A 20,106-nucleotide genomic window follows, 5' to 3' on the forward strand; every position below is an offset into this window, starting at 1 on the left:
CACCTTTACCTTGACGTTGTAGTTCTGCTTGCATGTGAGGGAAGTTGCACAGGTTACCAAGCCGCAGCCTGTTTGACATCAGCTTTAGCTTGCTTTTAAACGTGCTCACTGAACTCATCATGTTGACTACATCTTTACCCTTACCCTGCAGCTCTAAATTCAATTCACTGAGCTCGCCGGTGAGATCAGTGAGGAAAGATAAATCTAAAAGCCACTGGTGGTCCTCAAGCTTTGTATGGTAATCCATGTGTTTTGAAAGCCTCAGGAAGTCCTTGATTTCAGGCAACAGCTCCATAAATCTGTCCAAAAATTTACCTCTGCTTAACCACCTAACATCCGTGTGAAGCAGCAAGTCTGTGTGCTCAGCATCATTCTCCTCCAAGTGAGCACGGAAAAGCCTTCTCTGCAGACTCCTGGCCCGAACTGAACACACAATTTTCATCGCAACATCCATCACTTCTTTCATATTTAAAATCTTTCCACACAACACTTGCTGGTGAATTATACAATGATAATTCAGGATATCCGGGAAAGATTCACTTTCTTTGCACAGTGCAATGAACCCACTGGTGCGGCCCACCATAGATGGCGCCCCATCAGTTGTGATGGAGATCAGCTTGAAGAGCGGCAGTTTTGTCCCGCTAACAAATCCCATGAAAGCATTAAAAATATCCTCACCTCTGGTGTGTCCTTTTAATGGCAAAATGGTGAGTAGCTCTTCCTTGGTGCTCATGTCTTCAAAAACCATTCTGATGAAAACACACAATTGTGCCACATCCACCATATCAGTCGACTCATCAAATTGGAGGGAAACGCACTCACATGTATCAATATCCTTCCTGAGTTGTTCCTCCACATCCACAGCCATTCCCTCACACCGCCTTGTAGCAGTATTGCGGGAGAGTTGCACTCCTTTAATGGCGTCCACGATCTCTGTTTTATTTTTAAAGTGATCAAAAAGGCGATCCGCTGCCTCGAGAAAGGCTTCCTTCACAATATCGCCGTCTTTGAATGGCTTGTTATGTTTGGCAAGGACGTGACTGACCCGATAGGAAGCAATAGTTGCGGCCTTACTCTGGGTCTTCGGTGTGGTGAAGATTGACTGCCGTGCTGCAAGCTGTGCTTTCAAATCCCGCACTTTTGTGGCACGTAAAAGTGTTTTTGCAGGGAAATCCCTCTCATAGCTCCTGTGTACCGTTTTGAAATGCCGCTCCAGATTCCCTTTCTTTGCCAATGCCACCGTTGTATTGCTAATCAAACAAACAGGCTTTGAATGAGAGTAAACAAAAAAATAATCTTGCTCCCACTCAGGGTGAAAATGGTAGGTCTTGGCTCGTTTCCCCTCAGCCATGTTGACGTTTAGGGGTGTGTAACCACTGTAGTCGCTAGCTGCTAGCTACTGTTGACAGCGGTCAACTTCCTGCAGTGTTACCAACTCATCGGTAAGGAAAGTAGCTATTGGCTGTCCTAAAAGTCGCTCAATGATGTCATCAGGGCGTGTGATTTACTTGGGGGGATGTTGTTTTTTTTTTTCTTTTCTTTTTTTCTTTTGTAATTTTTAGTTTGTTTTTTTTTTAGTTTATTTTAGACAAAGAAAAGTTTACATTTACATCCAGCCCTGACTTTTATGACATGACTTCCTGTCATGTCATAAAAAATTTGTTTTTTTTCCTACACACCTCGCGGTCGACTTGGGATCAGTCCGCGGTCTACCAGTAGACCGCGATCGACTGGTTGGGCACCCTTGGTTTAGGGGGAATAAGAAGACAACGTGCTGCATCTCCTTAAAGAAAAAACATACAAATAAACATGAAGAAGAGTGAAAAAAAAATAAAGCACTGTGTTTGGTGTTGAGCAAATTGTTTGTGACTGTTGGATTTTTTTTGAGAATGAAAATGGAGGAAAATGATAATGGATCTGATGATGTAAATGAAGTCAAGGAAAAGAGAAAATCAAAACTTACTGTCAAGGCTTATGAACATAAACTGGAAAGGCTTCAAGATGAACGCCAAGTAAAAGTAAGAAAGATTAGGGGTGAAATAATACAAATTAAAGAGCTAATGCAAAGTGTGGAGAATGCTGCAAAAACACAGTTATATCTTAAAAATATAACAACCCTGTTCAATGAGGCTACTCAACTTCAAGATGTTTTCATTTCTATGCTCCCACTAGAAGAAAAGGAAAAACAGAATGCTTGGTTTGACAGTGTTGAAGAGCACAAAACTGGTTTTGTGAATTAGGAAAATAAGTGGCTCCTGGATGTGCCAGCCACATTACAGCCACCAACAGAGGGCGTTATTGGCCCTTCATATGAGTCCACTGTTTTCAATGATGATCATGTAGTCTAAAACATGTGGAAGATGACATTCAGCCATGTGACAGGGCTTCTAATGTGTCGAATAAAGTAAAGAAATGCAGTACAGTAGTAAGTAGGTCTTTTCCACTACATCGTCAGCCCGGCTGAAAGCTGAGGCTGAGACAGCTGCTCTCCTGGCCCGTCAGAAGGTGCTGAAGGAGAAGCATGCAATAGAGCAGCAACAGGAGCAGCTGTGGAGGAAAATGGAGGACCAACAGGAGCTGTTGAGGAGAAAGAAGGAGGTGCTTGACTTAGATGTGGAACTGGCTGCTTCTATGGCTAAAATGACTGTGTTAAAGGCCTCAGAAGGATCTCATGTCTCGTGTTTTCTCTGAGACAAATGGGATGAACTCTATTTGGAAAGAGGTAGAAAAGTAGAGTTAAATGCTGATGCTGCAACATTTGTGCCTGTATTCACCCCCCAGCCACTTCTGAAAGAACCTGTGGGTGAGGCTGTGCCTTTAGACTGTCCCGTTGTAAGACCTAAGGTAAGGCACAGAGCTGGGTCTCCCATCACAGTGAGTGGGGCTGGTCTGACCATAATACCAGAAGGTGTTGTATATAAGTCAACTGAGACAACTTCCCATCCTCAGTTTGACCCTGTTGCACCAACAACAGAAAACAATTCTGATCAGCGTTTAATCACAGTTCTGGAGAAGCAAAATAAAATCACATCTCTATTAGTGAAACAAAAGTCACTCTTTCTCTTACCCAAACGGGACCTGCAGATTTTTGATGGAGATGCTCTGCAATATCAAACTTTCATAAAAGCTTTTTGAACATAACATCGAAGGAAGAACTCAAAACAATAAGGACTGTTTGTATTACCTTGAACACTACACCAGAGGTCAGCCCAGGGATCTGGTCCGAAGCTGCCAACATCTGTCTACTGTCCATGGATACACCAGAGCCAGAGCACTGCTTTTGAGCATTTTGGACATCCATTCAAAGTAGCCTCCGCCTACACGGATAAAGTGTTGTCCTGGCTCATGATCAAAGACATTAAGACTTTGAAGGCCTACAGTCTCATGTTGCAGGAGTGTTGTAACTCGAAGGGAGATTCTGTGAGTGACCTCAATGTGCCAATTAACATACAAACTATTGTGAAGAAACTGCCTTATAAGCTGCGGGATTGCTGGAGAAGTGTGGCCTGTGATGTACAAGAGAAGTTTCGCTGTAGAGCCACTTTTTGCAATATTGTTGACTCTGTGGAGAGGCAAGTCAAAATAGCGAGTGACCCTCTATTTGGAGATATACAAGATTCACCAGGAACAGCAAGAAAGGACTCCAAAATGGTTAAGTCGCGAACAAGCCCAAGGCTAAGAGGAAGTAGTTTTGCCACAACGATCGCACCTGTAGCCTGTGAAAAGAGAGAACACACCCGTAAAAGTCTGCCTATTTTATTTTGTGGAGCTGGTCATTCTTTGGATGTTTGCCTTCTGTTTGAAAAAAGGACACAAAGTGAGAAGATGTCTTTTTTGAAGGAACATAAGCTGTGCTTTGGTTGCCTGTGCATTGGGCATATGAGCAAAGATTGCAGAAAACGTATGGTTTGTAGATTATGCAATCTCAAGCCCCCGACGTTGTTGCATGACCACTCCAAGGTTAGACAGAGGAGTTCAGTGTAGGCTGGTGATGGCTCAGAAATGGCCAGAGGAGGTGCTGTGGTGTCTGTTCAGACCAGTGGTTTGACTAGGGCCAGTAAGATGGACTGTGCGCTATTGATTCTGCCTGTTTAGGTGACTGCCTCATTTTGTACAGAGCGACTCATGAACCGCCTGAATCTGTCTGGTAGGAAACTTGGAATTCTGCTCAGAACAATGGGCCAAGAAAAGGTTGTGGACAGCTACTTGCTCTCAGATTTAGAAGTTGCAGGACTGGATTCGAATGATTACATTGATTTACCAGAAATCTTCACTCAAGGTTGTATGCCTGTTCGTTGTGGGAACATTCCACAGTCACAAGATCTCCAAAGATGGCTGCACCTGAGACACATAAAAACACTAGAGATCGATGCTGATGTGGACCTTCTGATCGGCACAAATGTACCTCAAGCACTAGAGCCCTGGGAAGTGGTTCGTGCTGTGGATGGTGGCCCTTATGCCATCAAGACCATCCTGGGTTGGACAGTGACTGGACCATTCCACAGTGAATGCCAGATCAGCACTAATGGTTCTCAGCCTGATGTTACAGTGAACAGGATTTTGGTAGCAAAACTCGATGAGCTTTGGGAAAGGCAGTTAAAGGTGGATTTCCCTGAAAATGTGCTGGATGAACAGCCTGGTCTGTCCAGGGAGGATCAGCACTTTATGGAGTTGTTATCAGAGTCATCCAAGCTTATTGATGGGCATTACACAACTGGATTGCCAATAAGACAAGGAAACCTCAAAATGCTGAACAATAAGACAGTCGCAGAACAGCGTGCACAAAGTCTAAAGGAATTTAAACCAAGACCAGTCCTTTCGCACTGATTATGTTGCCTTTATGTCTGGGATGCTTGCTAGTGGCTATGCAGAGAAGGTTCCATCTGAGCAGTTACATCGTTCCGATGGTAAGGTGTGGTACATACCATATCATGGCGTGCATCACCCTAGAAAGAAAAAACAAAGGGTCGTGTTCGACTGTGGTGCCATGTCCCAGGGAACCTCTTTGAACTCCCAGCTTCTTCAAGGTCCAGATTAGATGAGCTCACTGGTAGGAGTCCTCACAAGGTTTCGTAAAGAACCTGTGGTGCTCATGGTGGATATCAAGGCCATGTTTCATCAGGTCAGGGTGCCAGCTGAAGACTGTGACCTGTTGAGATTCTTGTGGTGGCCTGATGGAGATTGTGCGCGAGAGGTAGTTAAGTACAGAATGATGGCACATCTGTTTGGCGCTATGTCATCCCCTAGTTGCGCCTGTTTTGCCCTGAGGAAGTGTGCTGAAGACAATCAGGAGCACTTTAGTCCTCTGGCCATTAATGTTCTACTTCACCATTTTTTTGTCGGTTATTGTCTGGTATCCATTGGCTCTGAGGAGGAAGCAGTGTCTTTGTGCCAAGAGCTTCATGCCCTGTGCTCTGAAGGTGGTTTCAAGCTCACAAAATGGATCAGTAACCAGTGTACAGTGCTGGCTGCTATTCCTCAAGAGGAAAGGGCCAAAGAAGTGAGAGACCTGGACTTGGACAGTGATGCCTTACCTGTGGAGTGTGCCTTGGGTGTTCAGTGGTGTGTCCAGTCTGACTCATTCAAATTTAAGATCACACTCAGGAATCATCTGATTACAAGGAGAGGAAGTCTGTCTGTTAATAGCTTCATCTACGACACACTTAGTTTCTTGGCACCTGTTGTTTTGTCCACCAAGAAAATCCTCCATGACCTTTGCAGGAGATGTTTGGGATGGGATGATCCTCTATCTTCTTCAGTTGCCAGGGAGTGGCTGGCTTGGCTGGAAGACCTTCACCATCTCAAACATTGGGAGGTTGGAAGATGTTTAAAACCTATGGATTTTGGTGACCTTGTCACTGCTCAGCTCCACCATTTCGCAGATGTGAGTGAGGAGGGTTTTAGGACAGTGACCTACCTTTTACTTTATGACAAAGGTGGCAGAGTTCACTGCGCATTTGTAATGGGTAAGGCATGTGTCGCTCCGTTAAAACCCGTCACCATTCCTTGTAAGGAGTTGACTGCTGCAGTGGTGGCTAGCAGGATGGATAAGCTGTGGAGGAAGGAGCTGCAAATGGAACTCAAAGAGTCTGTGTTTTGGACGGATAGCACTTCTGTTCTGAAATATATAAAAAAACCCGAGATCTCACGTTTTAAGATCTTTGTGGCAAATAGAGTGTCAGAAATACTCAAGCTGTCAACCGTATCTCAATGGAGGTATGTTAATACATCTAACAGCCCTGCAGATCTAGCTTCCAGAGGTGCGAAAGTGGAGCTATTTCTAAAGTCTGGTGCATGGCTCAGTGGTCCTGACTTTCTTCTGGAACCTGAGTGAAGGTGGCCTACAAATCCAGAAATCTTGGAAGACCCTTTTGTTGGAGATCCAGAGGTTAAGGTTGTGACAGTGAAGACAGTACAAGTTAAGCAGGTGAGTCCATTTGAGGAGTTCATTGGCTACTTTTCTTCCTGGCTCAGTTTCAAAAGGTCTGTTGGTTGGTTTTTGAAGTTTAGGACCTTGTTACTGTCTCTAGCACAACAGAGAAAGCATTTGAAAGAGACTTTGTCCAAGTTAGAGCTAAGTGGTGAGCAGTTGAAGAAGAACTTAAGCTCCAGATGGAAAATGTTAAAGGTCAACAACTGAACAGTGTTCTGTTGGTGGAGGACTTGGATGAAGCTGAAATGGCTGTGATTGGTTTCTGTCAAAGGATCAGATCTCCTGAAGAGTTTGATAATTTGGAGAAAGGAGACTCTGTGAAATGGACAAGTCACCTCTATAAGCTGGACCCAATCCTGGATGATGGTTTGTTAAGGGTTGGAGGTAGACTCAGTAGAGCCGCTATGCCAGTTGAAACAAAACATCCAGTTCTCCTGGCTAAAGACCTTTGCATCTCCCGTCTTATTCTGTCATGTACATCAAGAGACAGGTCATGGTGGACGTAATCACATGCTTTCCCACCTGTGGCAGAAATATTGGATTCCTGGTGCTTGTGTGATTAGGAAGATTTTGGCAAAGTGTGTCATCTGTCGTAGATTGTCTGCTACACCTGGATGGCAGAAAATGGCTGATCTACCCCAGAGTAGAATAACTCCTGATGAGCCTCCATTTAGTAGAGTTGGTTGTGACTGTTTTGGTCTATTAGAAGTCAAGCATGGTCGGTCTGTGGTCAAGAGGTATGGGCTCATTTTCACGTGCTTGACAATAGGAGCTATACACCTTGAAGTTTTGTCAACTTTAGACACCGATTCCTTCATCAATGGAAGATTTGTTGCAAGATGTGGTCAAGTTCTGGAAATCCATTCAGATAATGGTACTAACTTTGTGGGTGCTGAACGTGAGTTGCGAGAGGCCATGAGAAGTGGAACCATAGTCTCATAAATGACACGCTGTTGCAAAAGGGTGTGAAATGGGTTTTCAATCCCCCAGTCGCGTTGCACCATGGAGGTGCATGGGAGAGGTTGATGAGGTCAGTGCGTTAAGTGCTAAACTCTGTTTTGAAGACTCAGAGCTTGGATGAAAGGGGTTTGGTACCTGTGTTCTGTGAAGCTGAGGTAATCGTGAACAGCCGTCCAATAACAAAGGCTTCTACAGACCCTGACGATTTGGAAGCACTGACCCCTAACCATCTACTACTCCTCAAGTCAAGGCCATCATTGCTACCTGGAGTGTTCAACAAAGATGACATATATGTATGCTCGCCATTGTTGGAAGCAGGTGCAGTATATGTCAGGTTTATTCTGGAAGCGCTGGGTCAAAGCATATCTTCCCGGACTTCAAGAGCACCAGAAATGGAATAATATTAGAAGAAATTTTGTTCCTGGAGATGTCGTAATGCTTGTGGATGATATGGCACCGCAAAATTCTTGAATTACAGGAAAGGTTCTGGATACTGTTCTGGACTACAATGGCCTGGTGCGTATCATACAAATTAAAACTCGAACGAGCAATTTGGATCAACCAATCACCAAAGTCTGCCTTCTGCGGGAAGCAGAGGGGCAGTGAAGATCCTTTGGAATGTAACCATGGACATGAACTTTATCCCTCTGTGAAATATGGACTCTCTTTTGGACATATTTTGTCAATTAGGACTCTGATTGGACTATCTTGGCATCTGTCATGGTGTCTGTCTCCTACAGTTAATGGTGGTGGTTAATGATTGCTGTGTAATAACTGGGGGCTGGAATGTAGGAGCCATAAGCACTATGTTGGTTTTTTTTTTTGGTTTTTCTCTTCCTATTTGTGTGACATCATGCATATTGGCACCAGTTACGTGTGGCACTGTGGGTGTGGTGTTGTCTATTAAGTCTCTGCACTCACCTGGGCGCGTAAGTGGCCTAGGTCATGGCGGCGGGGTGAGCCTGGGGAGAAACTTTCTGTTGACCATTGTTATTGTCACCGTCACCATTGTCTTTTGTCACTGGCCATGTGAGTATCTTTGCACAGCATTGAATATATGACGTTTGAAGTAAGTGCTTGTTTTCTATGCTTGTAATATGGATAATAATCCTCATGAACGTATGTAATGGTGAATTTTCAGTGTAAACTCCCATGTCTTAGCCTGCCGCGGCATCTGGTTTGTTTTTAAGGTTATACGCCGCAATACTACGTGTTTAAGGTTCAAGGGGCAATATGTTAGTCTGAACACATGAGAGTTTGACCAAGTTACCAACTAACATCTATCCGGTTACTTCAGCTAACGTAATGATAGCTTGTTCAAGTAATGCTTATGGACACTTAACTGTCAGAATCGCAACCTAACTTCATGTTAATGTTATTGAGCCAAAAGACACCAGTCGGGCTTTTCTACACTGGCTTATGTAGGCTAATGTTAATTTAGTAGGATGTGCTGTGGAACATTTAATCAAATGTTTATTGATTCCCTTAATAGCGCTTTGTGTCCTATGTGTGGTATTTACATTATGCTTAGTGGTGCAGTATAGGGCGTTACAATCATCAACTCAAAAGCAGATGTGGTTATTAAATAAACTGGAGCTATGACAACCTTTTCTACTTACAGTTATAGTCCATGGGCCAAGACCAGATATTTGGGATACTGGTACCACCCAAGGGGGAAAGTTCTAGTGATGCATTTTGAAATGGCCTATATCTACAGATAATATTTTGCTATGATAGCCATTCCAAAGTAGTAGCATAGTCATAGCTATCAGCCATTGAATAAACCCACTGTAAGAGACAAAATCAGAGGTCATAAAATATCACTTGAATGTATGGAATGTTAATACCAACACAGATTCGCCACATTCATGGCCAGTTCTTTGTTATCATCAAAGATCTGAGTTACATATAAACCAAAAAAAAAAAAAAAAGTTTACACAGTAGAGAAGTGCATACTGCAGCATTACACCTATAGCAGTCTCGTTGATGAATAATTCACTGTAAGTAACAAAATCAGAGGCAATAAACGTGGATGTTAATACCAACATAGATTCATCAAAATAATGGCCAATTCTTTGTTATTATCAAAGATCTGAGTCACATATAAACCACAAACAGTTCAGACAGTAGATAACGGCATACTGCAGTATTATATAGCAGTCTTGAAGCTGCTTGAAGGTGGTATACAATATAACAGTGGTCAGTATTAACCCTTTGGAGTCCCTAGATGAGCCCTCTCACATCCAAATCACAAACTGATTTAAGACAGCGTATCAGCAGACGAAGTCTCTCTGAGTCTTCATTTCAACTCGTGTGAAAGTGCAGATGTCAAAGAAAAACTGAGACATCAATGTTGTTGAAAGGCCAAGTAAACCAGTCTCATGATACACAAAAAATACAGAATTTTCATCATTATTGTTATCATATTTGGTGCAGGAAAAAGGCAGTAAAAATGGGTTTCTAAGAGAAGTGCTTGCATGTCACGGGGTTTGGTGGAAAAGTGAACTACATCAGCCAGTCAGATGTATGGCATCTTGTGACACCTGATTGTTGTTATAAGTAGTTGTATATAGTTTTCTGAGTTGTAAAAACAGTTCATTGAACATCTGTATCCATCGTATTGTGACACCAGATGTAAAGTGTTGTCTATAGTTTTCCTAAAAAATATCTTAGGCACTGCCTTACATTTTCATGGAAATAGTTGTATATAACTTTAATATTTGCTAAATTTTTTATTTTATTTATTTTTTTAAGTTTTCAATTTATATAATCTAAGTTATAAAAATGGTTCCTTCAACCAGATTTTGAATTTCATGTTTTTTTGTGATTTTAGGTTCAGTGTGTTAAAACAGCATGTCAAGAGAAGGCAAAGTAAACAGTTTGTTCAGAAGAAATATAAAGGCAAAAACAAGTGTTCAAAAATGGTCAAAATACACTTAGACTCCTAATTAACCCTAATTAGTTACCTGTTTGTATCCAAAACATTTCTTTTTCTGTTATTACTGCTACATAAAGCTTGGGCATTTTTAACACTAATGCTGCAAAGGACTGTTGTCTATTACAGCAGAATACAGTAGGAGATACAGTGGACATTTGGGACGCCAGTTCAATGTTGACTACATCACAATTTATTTGAAATGTGTTTTCACTTCCTCTAAGGGTATTTACTTTGGCAAATAAATGCCAAGACTCCCTCAAGCAAGTTAAAGTTTTGTGAAATTCAGGATTTTTTTCCCACAAATTTTGCAGAATCAGAACCATGGAGAAAAAAAAAAAAAAGGAATATTTCCTGTGCTGACAATGGGCTCATGACTCATACTTATTACTCAAAAATTTACTCTTGATTGTTTCTTTTAATCTTTTACACTTGTCATCTCAGAGACCTCTAATAATAATTCCTATGTACCGGAATGTGTACAAATGGCAAATATACTACCTTATAAGGCCCTAGCATCCAGACCTGCAAAGACACCAAAATACCTTATGTGTTATTTTCTTGTCTGTTTGCATCGGGATTGGCACTATAACACGTGCTCTTATGTATGAAATGAAATGGTACATTCGTTTTCTGCTCCGTAGTTGTGTCATTATTAAACTGCTGTCTTTGTTGTGATCACTCCAGAACTTTCATTTGCTCTGTATGAAAAGGAATTTATCATCACTTCACTTTTTTCAATCTTAACTCTGTTTTGACTAAGTCTTAAATAAACATTGATATTTACTTGCCTCAGATGTGGTGCTTGAATGGAGTGAAAACACGTATACTATTTTCTGAAAGAAACAATCAATTGTAACATCTTCCTATAAAATCTGAAAAGTAGAAGCATAATGTAATGTCACAACCTTATCTTGGACCAATTCCACTAGCATTTTTACAGGAAAAGGTGGAATAATTCAGAAATACCACTATGTGCTATTCAGCGTAATGATACATTTTTTGGAAAAAAAGGAGGTACCACACAATCATGACTAAGCTACTCATTTGGAAAGGCTATCATGGTTTAATACACATATATATGTCCTACTAACAAACTGGCACCACAAAGGTTTTGCCCCCTTTGGTGGTACCACTACCTGGCCTGGCCCATGGACTATTAATGAAGGGCCAGCAGTCAAAAGGTGAACAACTTTTTTGCAGCTAACAAATATGACGACATTAAATTGTTTTTTTTTTTTAATTTTACAGATCACCATGGACCAGTTTCTGTCAGCTTTGAGGGAAAGGGGTGTCCTGAGGACAACCCAACACAAATGGCATACACATGTATGTGTGCATGTATGTGTGTTTGTGCATGTATGTATGTCTGTATGTATGCACATGTGCATGTATGTGTGTACATGTATGTATGTATGTATGCATGTGTACTATGTATGTATATTATCTGGTTTTTGACTTTACAGATTATTCAAATAAATTATATGTTGTTTGATGAATAACTCGTGTGCCCCCATCAATCAATGCATTGTAACCTGCACAACACTTAATGAAAGCACCCACAGCAATCACTCAATATGCCAGTTTTCATTAACACAACTGATAATTTTGTTTTTTTATTATTATTGCAAAAAATACAATTTCTAGTAGAGACAACAGGACACGGCAAGGCACTACATATATCAGCATTTACAAAAAAACCTCAAGGCATTGAAATAATAATGCAATATTTATAATGATAAAATATGAATAAAAAAATAGGTGTTAAAATAATAAATACATTTTAGAACACAATTGACAATTATACACAAGGGGAACACCACATACCATTGTCTCTCCATCATAGGCAAAAGTTACACACAGTTAAGGGACCCCAAACATGGGAACAAGTCCCTGTCCCACCCACTACCATACAATCTAACAACTCATTGTGGGAGCTGCTCCAGCTATACTCTGAATTTGTTGGAGCACCACAGAAAATCAGGCAAATTCAGGGAAGCATAACCAACCCTGCTACACTAGCATTATTGAAAATGAAGTGCTGTATGCATTTAGTCACAGATGAGAAAAGCTCTGTCACCCCCTTTTCTGAGACCAGCTGGGCAATGTTTGTGCAGTGTGCACATTCCGGGATGGGCCTTGAAACCAAGGAGAGTCTAACTGCTGAAAATGCCACAGCAGCATTTAACTTCGAGTCTAGAAATGCACAATTGCCAGCTAATCAAGGCTTCCATCAGAAGTGCTACATGCTATTCACCAATAAGGCCCATACAGGAAGAGCACTGAAATGAAGAGAACAGACATCCCAACACAGTGAAGGTTTGTATCAAATGCATATTTTTCATTCTTATTTTCTTTGAGAAGTCTGCCAAATGTTTGTACAGGTGGGATGTCTGTGTAACACACTTAGGAGTACCCTAAAACTTCATGGATTAAGACTTTTCACTCACAAGCTGCCAGTCATAAAATGTCATCAGCCTGGAGAGCGCAGCAAGCCATCTAATCTGTGAAATAATGTAGTGGTCAGATTGAACCAACTACTGTAACTAAATGTTGGAATAAGGTAAATATGACAAGGTATACATGCCTAAAATAAGGCAGCTACACACCACATTACAGTATTTGTTGAACTTTATTCAGATACATTGTACTATGACAGAGCAATGTATAAGAGCAATATTGGACAAACTGTCTTGAAAGACATCTGCACCATAAGAATGTAAATCTTTTTGTGTAATTAAACATTAAGGAGTTAATGTGCATCTCAACAAAAACACGGTGTTTAAGATTCCTCACAGTTATCTTTAATGCACACATTCCACTGCTGTACCTCATACCTGTATTACTATTACATTATGTAGGGGACTACCAACTGCCAAATGAGTCCCATTCACCGTCCATCACTGATGATAGTGCCTGAAAGGTTAGGATTCTGCGCTCAGTCTTGGAAGGTTCCCGTCCACTGAGGAGTGTGTCACATCTACTCCCAGTTGGCTGCCTAATATGTGAGAAGAAACAATATGTTACTGACATTAACAGAAAAATAAGAGAAAATCTTTCAAAATGTGAAACACTAACTGCAGGTAACCTGCTCAAAGCCGCAGAGGGCTGTAAAGATGAAAGGCTTCCCATTCATTTCTCCTACGACACAAAGCACTATTAGGGGAATAATTTAACATTTGATTAAATGGTACACAACACATCCTGTTAAATTAAAGTTAGCCTACATAAGCCAGCGTGTCAATGCCTTGAAACAGGGGAATAATAATGAATAGATGCAAGGACATGTCTTTCTTCTTCTCACATTTCTTTATGACTGAAATTATGTCACAATTACATTGTACAACATGAACATGAATATATGTTTCACAAATAAATGACCATGCATGACACCACACAATCAGGTCCAACACATACGACCATACAACTCCTATTAACACATTAGCACTAGGATCCTAACTTTGCTAGCGAAGCTAATTCAATGTAACAAACATAGCAGTAGGATGCTAACTAGTTAACAAGCTATTTCTATAATAAAGTGTACAGACCAAACGGCACTTTACAATTTGTAAGGACTAGTTTGCAGTTACCTAAATTTCTAAATGTTTTACTTGAGGTTGTTTTCTATGATTTTTATAACATTACCATACCTGAAACAGGGGAATAATAATGAATGAAGCAAGGACACGTCTTTCTTCTTCCCACATTTCTTTATGACTAAGAGATGTGGCTCTTCGCTTAAACATTAGCATAGAGCTCTCCCTACTGGTCTCATCTTGTAACTACAACACATTAACACATTTGGTCATTAAGTGTAGAAAAGCCCGACTGGTGTCTGTCGGCTTGATAACATTAACATGAAGTTAGGTTGCGATTCTGACAGTAAAGTGTCCATGAGTATTACTTGAGCAATAACAAGCAGCTAACACTACGTTAGCTGAAGTAGCTGGATATATGTTAGTTGGTAACTTGGTCAAACTCTGTTCAAACTCTGTTCAGACTAACATACTGCCCTTTAAACCTTGAACATGCAGTAAACAAACTATCGGAACTTGTAGTTACTGTAACTTACCGGTAACTTGTTGTTGAATGTGTGTTCTGCTCTTTACAGCACATGTCAGCAACAGCTGTTGAAGGCAGTGATGTGGAGGAAGTGGTACCTGTTAGCATCACGAGATAACCAACTTTGTTATCTCGAGATAACGACTTTAAAATAATATGTTAAACCACAGCCATTCTCGGCTTCCGTAGGGAGTATAATAATGATGCCACTACTACTACTACTAATAATAATAAATAATAATAATAATAATAATAATAATAACATAAAACAAAATCAGTTTCGAAATTGTGATGTGTTAGATACAGAAACACTAATTTGATGTAATTTTATGACTCCGTTCATGTATTAAAATTATATATTATGAGGAAAACCCACGGTTTTTCAGGGAAATTCGGCCATTTTTGTTTTAATACATCCCTTTCTTCCTGCTTTTCTTGTGTAGTTAGGTTTGTAAATTAACCAAGGTTTTGAAACTTTTTTCATTTCCCATATAAAACCTTTTATGTTTACTTGCTCATAAAGATTTACAATATTTTGCATATGATGTAAACGTAGCATCCTCCTGTGCAATGACCATACAACAAGAATATTTTACTGTACATTTGGTCAAGTCTTTTTTTTTTTTTTTAATCATTTTGTCCATTTCAAAGTCGAATTAAAAAGAGCCGGAACTCAAATAATTTTTGCCCTCTCATATTACCTTGTTTGGTTATTTTGTCTAATACTGCGCATATCTACAAACAGTATATTAGGCTGTGACTTGTTGGGTAACACAGTAGAAAAGAAAAGAAGTCCTTTGGGAGGAAGTGTTCTTACTCATAAATTCAAAATACAATGGAGGTATTGTGTAAGAGGTGCAAAAATGAAGGTAATTTGTTCATGCTAGTTTAAGTTTGTGTATTTGGCTTGAGATATTTAAATAAGTAATGTCTGCATTTTTCAGAATAACAAACAATCACAGTCAAATTTCAGCAATGTCCCCAATAACCACTTTATGACTTTTTCACCAAATAATAACGACCATAAATTATGTTAAACCACGGCCGTTCCGTATAATAATAATAATAATAATAATAATAATAATAATAATAATAATAATAATAAGAAGAAGAAGAATTAGGTGTTTTGACTAACGGGTGTCTGTTGTTTACTGCTGTCCGTACCTTCAGTCTGCCTCTTGGTCTCGTTGTAAACAGTCCACAGTCTCTCTGCCATGTCCTGGCCGGCTGAGGAGCTGCTGCGCACAGACGCTCCGTGGGTTTTGACTCTGCGTTGTTGTGACAGTATTTGACCCATTCCATAGGACGCCGCACAGAAACCCCTTTTCCATGACCGAGGCTTGGACGGCCGGTGGGGTAAACCGTTTAAGACATTAAAGAGAACACCAGCCCTCTGCAAACAGTCCCGACCCTTCAGGAGAGACGAAACGGGAAAGGACAAGGGCGCCATAGCTCTGGTTCCTGAGAGGCAGCCCGGCTGGAGGTCGTGGTGGTCTTCTCGACGATCGCATACGTATGACAAGCTTGTCTGTGCAAACTGAAAGTGTCCCTGGGCTGTCGCTGCTGGGTGCGTCACTTCCAGGTTTGAATAGGCCCCGCCCATGTAGCCAATCAGAGGTTGATGCGTCGAAGGAGCGCGTCAAGGAGGGGGACGGATGTGGAAGAAACAACAAATAAAAGAAAAAAAAAGACGAAGAAAATCACCAAATTTACAACAATAAAAACAAACAAACAAACAAACAAACAAACAAACAAACAAACGAATAAAAAAAAAAGAAAGAAAACTCGTAATATAATAATGAGGATAAAGTCATGAAGAAGTTTAAATGAGCAACGTAGGGCATCTCCTTAATTGATACTTATCTGTCGACTGACCACATTGTTAGATTCTGACTTTTTACAAAAAAAAAAAAAAAAAAGCAATTTTATTCATGTAACATTCTCACTTTTTTTTTCTTGAAAATTAAGATAAGTTTTGTCTTATAGAATTAGATTATTTTTCATAAAAGTATTAGAATAAAGGCACTAATAAAATACAACCAAAAAAACATTAAAACAAAATTATGTTATTTGTCTAATGTAGTAACCTCTCATACAATAAATTCCATAGGAGCAATGTACATAAATATTTGATGATTTTTAATTGATTTTGGGTTATTCGAATAGATTATAATTTCAAGTTTCCATGTCATGTGTCCCATCTCTTTTCTTATATACATATATCTCTTATGTGTGCAGGAGCGTGGGCACACACTTGACCTTGTTTAAACTTTGAATTTGTCTGTTGAGAATCTTGTAGTACCGTACTTTCCGGGCTATAGGGCACACCGGAATATAAACCGCACCTGACTATAAACCGCGGCTGACTTTAAGTCGCACCTGACTATAAGCCGCAGGTGTCCACATTGTGACATGAGATATTTACACAGAAAGATGGTAAACAGAAAGATTATTTAAGTATTTATTTCAATATTTTAACTGCTTTTTTTCCAAACAGTACCTGTAACACGGCAGTAAAACGGCAGGAACACGGCTGGTTCAAAAACCCAGAAAAGTCATTGATGCTGTCTTCATCTTCCTTCTGCTCATTAAACCACTGCAGTCGTCCTCTTCAGTGTTGGAGCTGAACAGCCTCAAATTCTCCGTCACACACCTTCTCAGTCTCTCCTCCATTGTTGCTCAATGGCACTTCCATGCTGCAGCTCTATTTCCTTCTTGGACAGACGCATCGATTGCTTTTAACTTAAAAGGTGCAAAATATGCATTTCTTCGTGTGTTTTCCATGATGAGGGTTTGTGCATGACACGCAAAGTGATTGTTAAAAGTTAAGATGAATAGTTCTCCTCTCCACATCACCTATTCTACCTGTCTGTCTCACTTTTGCGCTTCCTGCTAGACCGTCCCCTGGTGGCACTGCGGTCAAGCCAGCTGACTCTCCTTTTTTTACGGTCAAGCCAGTTGACTCTCCTTTTTGCAAAGTCAAGCCAGCCGCTCTAACATTTCAAGTGCTCCCGTATTACGGACTTTACGGTAAATACACGGTGGTGGTTGAGAAAGTCAGCGCTAGGATGCTACAGCGTGGACCATCTTCCGGTTTTCAAAATAAAATGTGGGTTATTGATGGGTAATAAACAGACATGTCAGTGTGAGTCTTCACTGGTTTTTAACCATTATATCGTCGGCGGTGACTTGCCGTACATGTTTGCTGGCAGCGGTGATTCAGGATACACCCCAGACCCTTTGAACAAATTAAAACATTTTGTTTCCATCTCGTCAATAAATGTTTATCTTGTATTGAGCTAAAATGCAAACATTTACAATGTTAATTTCATTAAAAATAAGGAAATTATTCAAATGTAATAAAAAGAGGTGTAACTCAACCAGCCCATGTAGTACTATGATCCTGCACTGATTTTGAGTCAATAGGTCACATGACCTGGAAGCTATTGAGCTAAAATGCTAATATTTAAACTAAAAAAATCATTAAAAATAGCAACAGTGTTAAAACGTCACAAAAATTACCGTAACTCGTTCAGACAGTATCATAATACAATCCTGCAGTGATTTTGGGTCAATAGGTCACATGACCTGGAAGCTATTGAGCTAAAATGCTAACATTTATATATAAAAAAAAAAATCATTAAAAATAGCAACAGTGTTAAAACGTCACAAAAATGACTGTAACTCGTTCATCCAGTACCATAATAATATCCTGCAGTAATTTTGGGTCAATAGGTCACATGACCTGGAAGTTATTGAGCTAAAATGTTAATATTTACACTAAAAAAATTCCTTAAAAATAGCAAGTGTTAAAACATCACAAAAAAGACCATAACTCTTTCAGGCCATGCTGTACTACGATTCTGCAGTGATTTTGGGTGAACAGGTCGCATGACCTCGAAGCTATTAAGCTGAAATGCTAATATTTACACAAAAAAATTCCTTTAAAATAGCAACAGTTTTACAACATCACAAAAAAGACCGTAACTCTTTCAGCCAATGCCGTACTACAATCCTGCAGTGATTTTGGGTCAGTAGGTCACATGATCTGGAAGCTATTGAGCTAAAATGCTAATATTTACATTTAAAAAAAATCATTTAAAATAGCAACAGTGCTAAAACATCACAAAAAAGACCGTAACTCTTTCAGCCAATGCCGTACTACAATCCTGCAGTGATTTTGGGTCAATAGGTCACATGACCTGGAAGCTATTGAGCTAAAATGCTAATATTTACGTTTAAAAAATCATTAAAAATAGCAATAGTGTTAAAACATCACAAAAAAGATCGTAACTCTTTCATCCAATGCCGTACTACAATTCTGAAGTGATTTTGGGTCAATGGATCACATGACCTGGAAGCTATTGCGCTAAAATGCTAATATTTATATAAAAAAATTCCTTAAAAATAGCAAAAGTATTAAAACATCACAAAAATGGCCGTAACTCATTTAGCCAGTGTACTGCTATAATTCTGCAGTGATTTTGGGTCAATAGGTCACATGACCTGGAAGCTATTGAGCTAAAATGCTAATATTTATATTAAAAAAAATAATTAAAAATAGCAATAGTGTAAAAATGTCACAAAAATGACCGTAACTCATTCATCCCATACCGTACTACGATCCTGCAGTGATTTTGGGACAATAGGTCACATGACCTGGAAGCTATTGAGCTAAAATGCTAATATTTACACAAAAAAATTCCTTAAAAATAGCAACAGTGTTAAAACATCACAAAAAGGACTGTAACTCTTTCAGCCAATGCCGTACTACGATTCTGCAGTGATTTTGGGTCAATAGGCCACATGACCTGGAAGGTATTGAGCTAAAATGCTAATATTTACACTAAAAAAATTCCTTAAAAATAGCAACAGTGTTAAAACATCACAAAAATGACCATAACTCATTTAGCCAGTGTACTGCTACAATTCTGCAGTGATTTTGGGTCAATAGGTCACATGACCTGGAAGCTATTGAGCTGAAATGCTAATATTTACACTAAAAAATTCCTTAAAAATAGCAACAGTGTTAAAACATCACAAAAAAGACTGTAACTCTTTCATCCAATGTCATACTACAATCCTGCAGTGATTTTGGGTCAATAGGTCACATGACCTGGAAGCTATTGAGCTAAAATGCTAATATTTACACTATAAAAATTCCTTAAAAATAGCAACAGTGTTAAAACATCACAAAAAACACTGTAACTCTTTCAGGCCATGCCGTACTATGATTCTGCAGTGATTTTGGGTCAACAGGTTGGATGACCTCGAAGCTATTGAGCTGAAATGCTAATATTTACACAAAAAAATTCCTTAAAAATAGCAACAGTTTTACAACATCACAAAAAAGACCGTAACTCTTTCAGCCAATGCCGTACTAATATCCTTCAGTGATTTTGGGTCAGTAGGTCACATGATCTGGAAGCTATTGAGCTAAAATGCTAATATTTACATTTAAAAATCATTTAAAATAGCAACAGTGCTAAAACATCACAAAAAAGATCGTAACTGTTTCAGCCAATGCCGTACTACAATCCTGAAATGATTTTGGGTCAATAGGTCACATGACCTGGAAGCTATTGAGCTAAAATGCTAATATTTACATTAAAAAAATCATTAAAAATAGCAATAGTGTTAAAACATCACAAAAAAGACCGTAACTCTTTCAGCCAATGTTGTACTACAATCCTGCAGTGATTTTGGGTCAATGGGT

At 39.6% G+C, this 20,106-nt stretch overlaps 1 protein-coding gene across 1 annotated transcript in view; it reads right to left on the bottom strand.

The window, feature by feature from the left end:
• Positions 1-15,948, bottom strand: part of nt5dc3 (5'-nucleotidase domain containing 3) — a 50,740-nt gene extending 34,792 nt beyond the window's left edge. Inside the window, 2 exon segments of the mRNA XM_030136614.1 lie at positions 13,014-13,020; positions 15,555-15,948. Of these exon segments, the coding sequence (XP_029992474.1) occupies positions 13,014-13,020; positions 15,555-15,840 (293 nt within the window). The 5' untranslated portion in view covers positions 15,841-15,948.
• Positions 15,949-20,106: the final 4,158 nt, after the last annotated feature.

The sequence above is a fragment of the Sphaeramia orbicularis genome, chromosome 6 (genome assembly GCF_902148855.1).
Source record: "Sphaeramia orbicularis chromosome 6, fSphaOr1.1, whole genome shotgun sequence".
Classification (NCBI taxonomy): Eukaryota; Metazoa; Chordata; class Actinopteri; order Kurtiformes; family Apogonidae; genus Sphaeramia; species Sphaeramia orbicularis.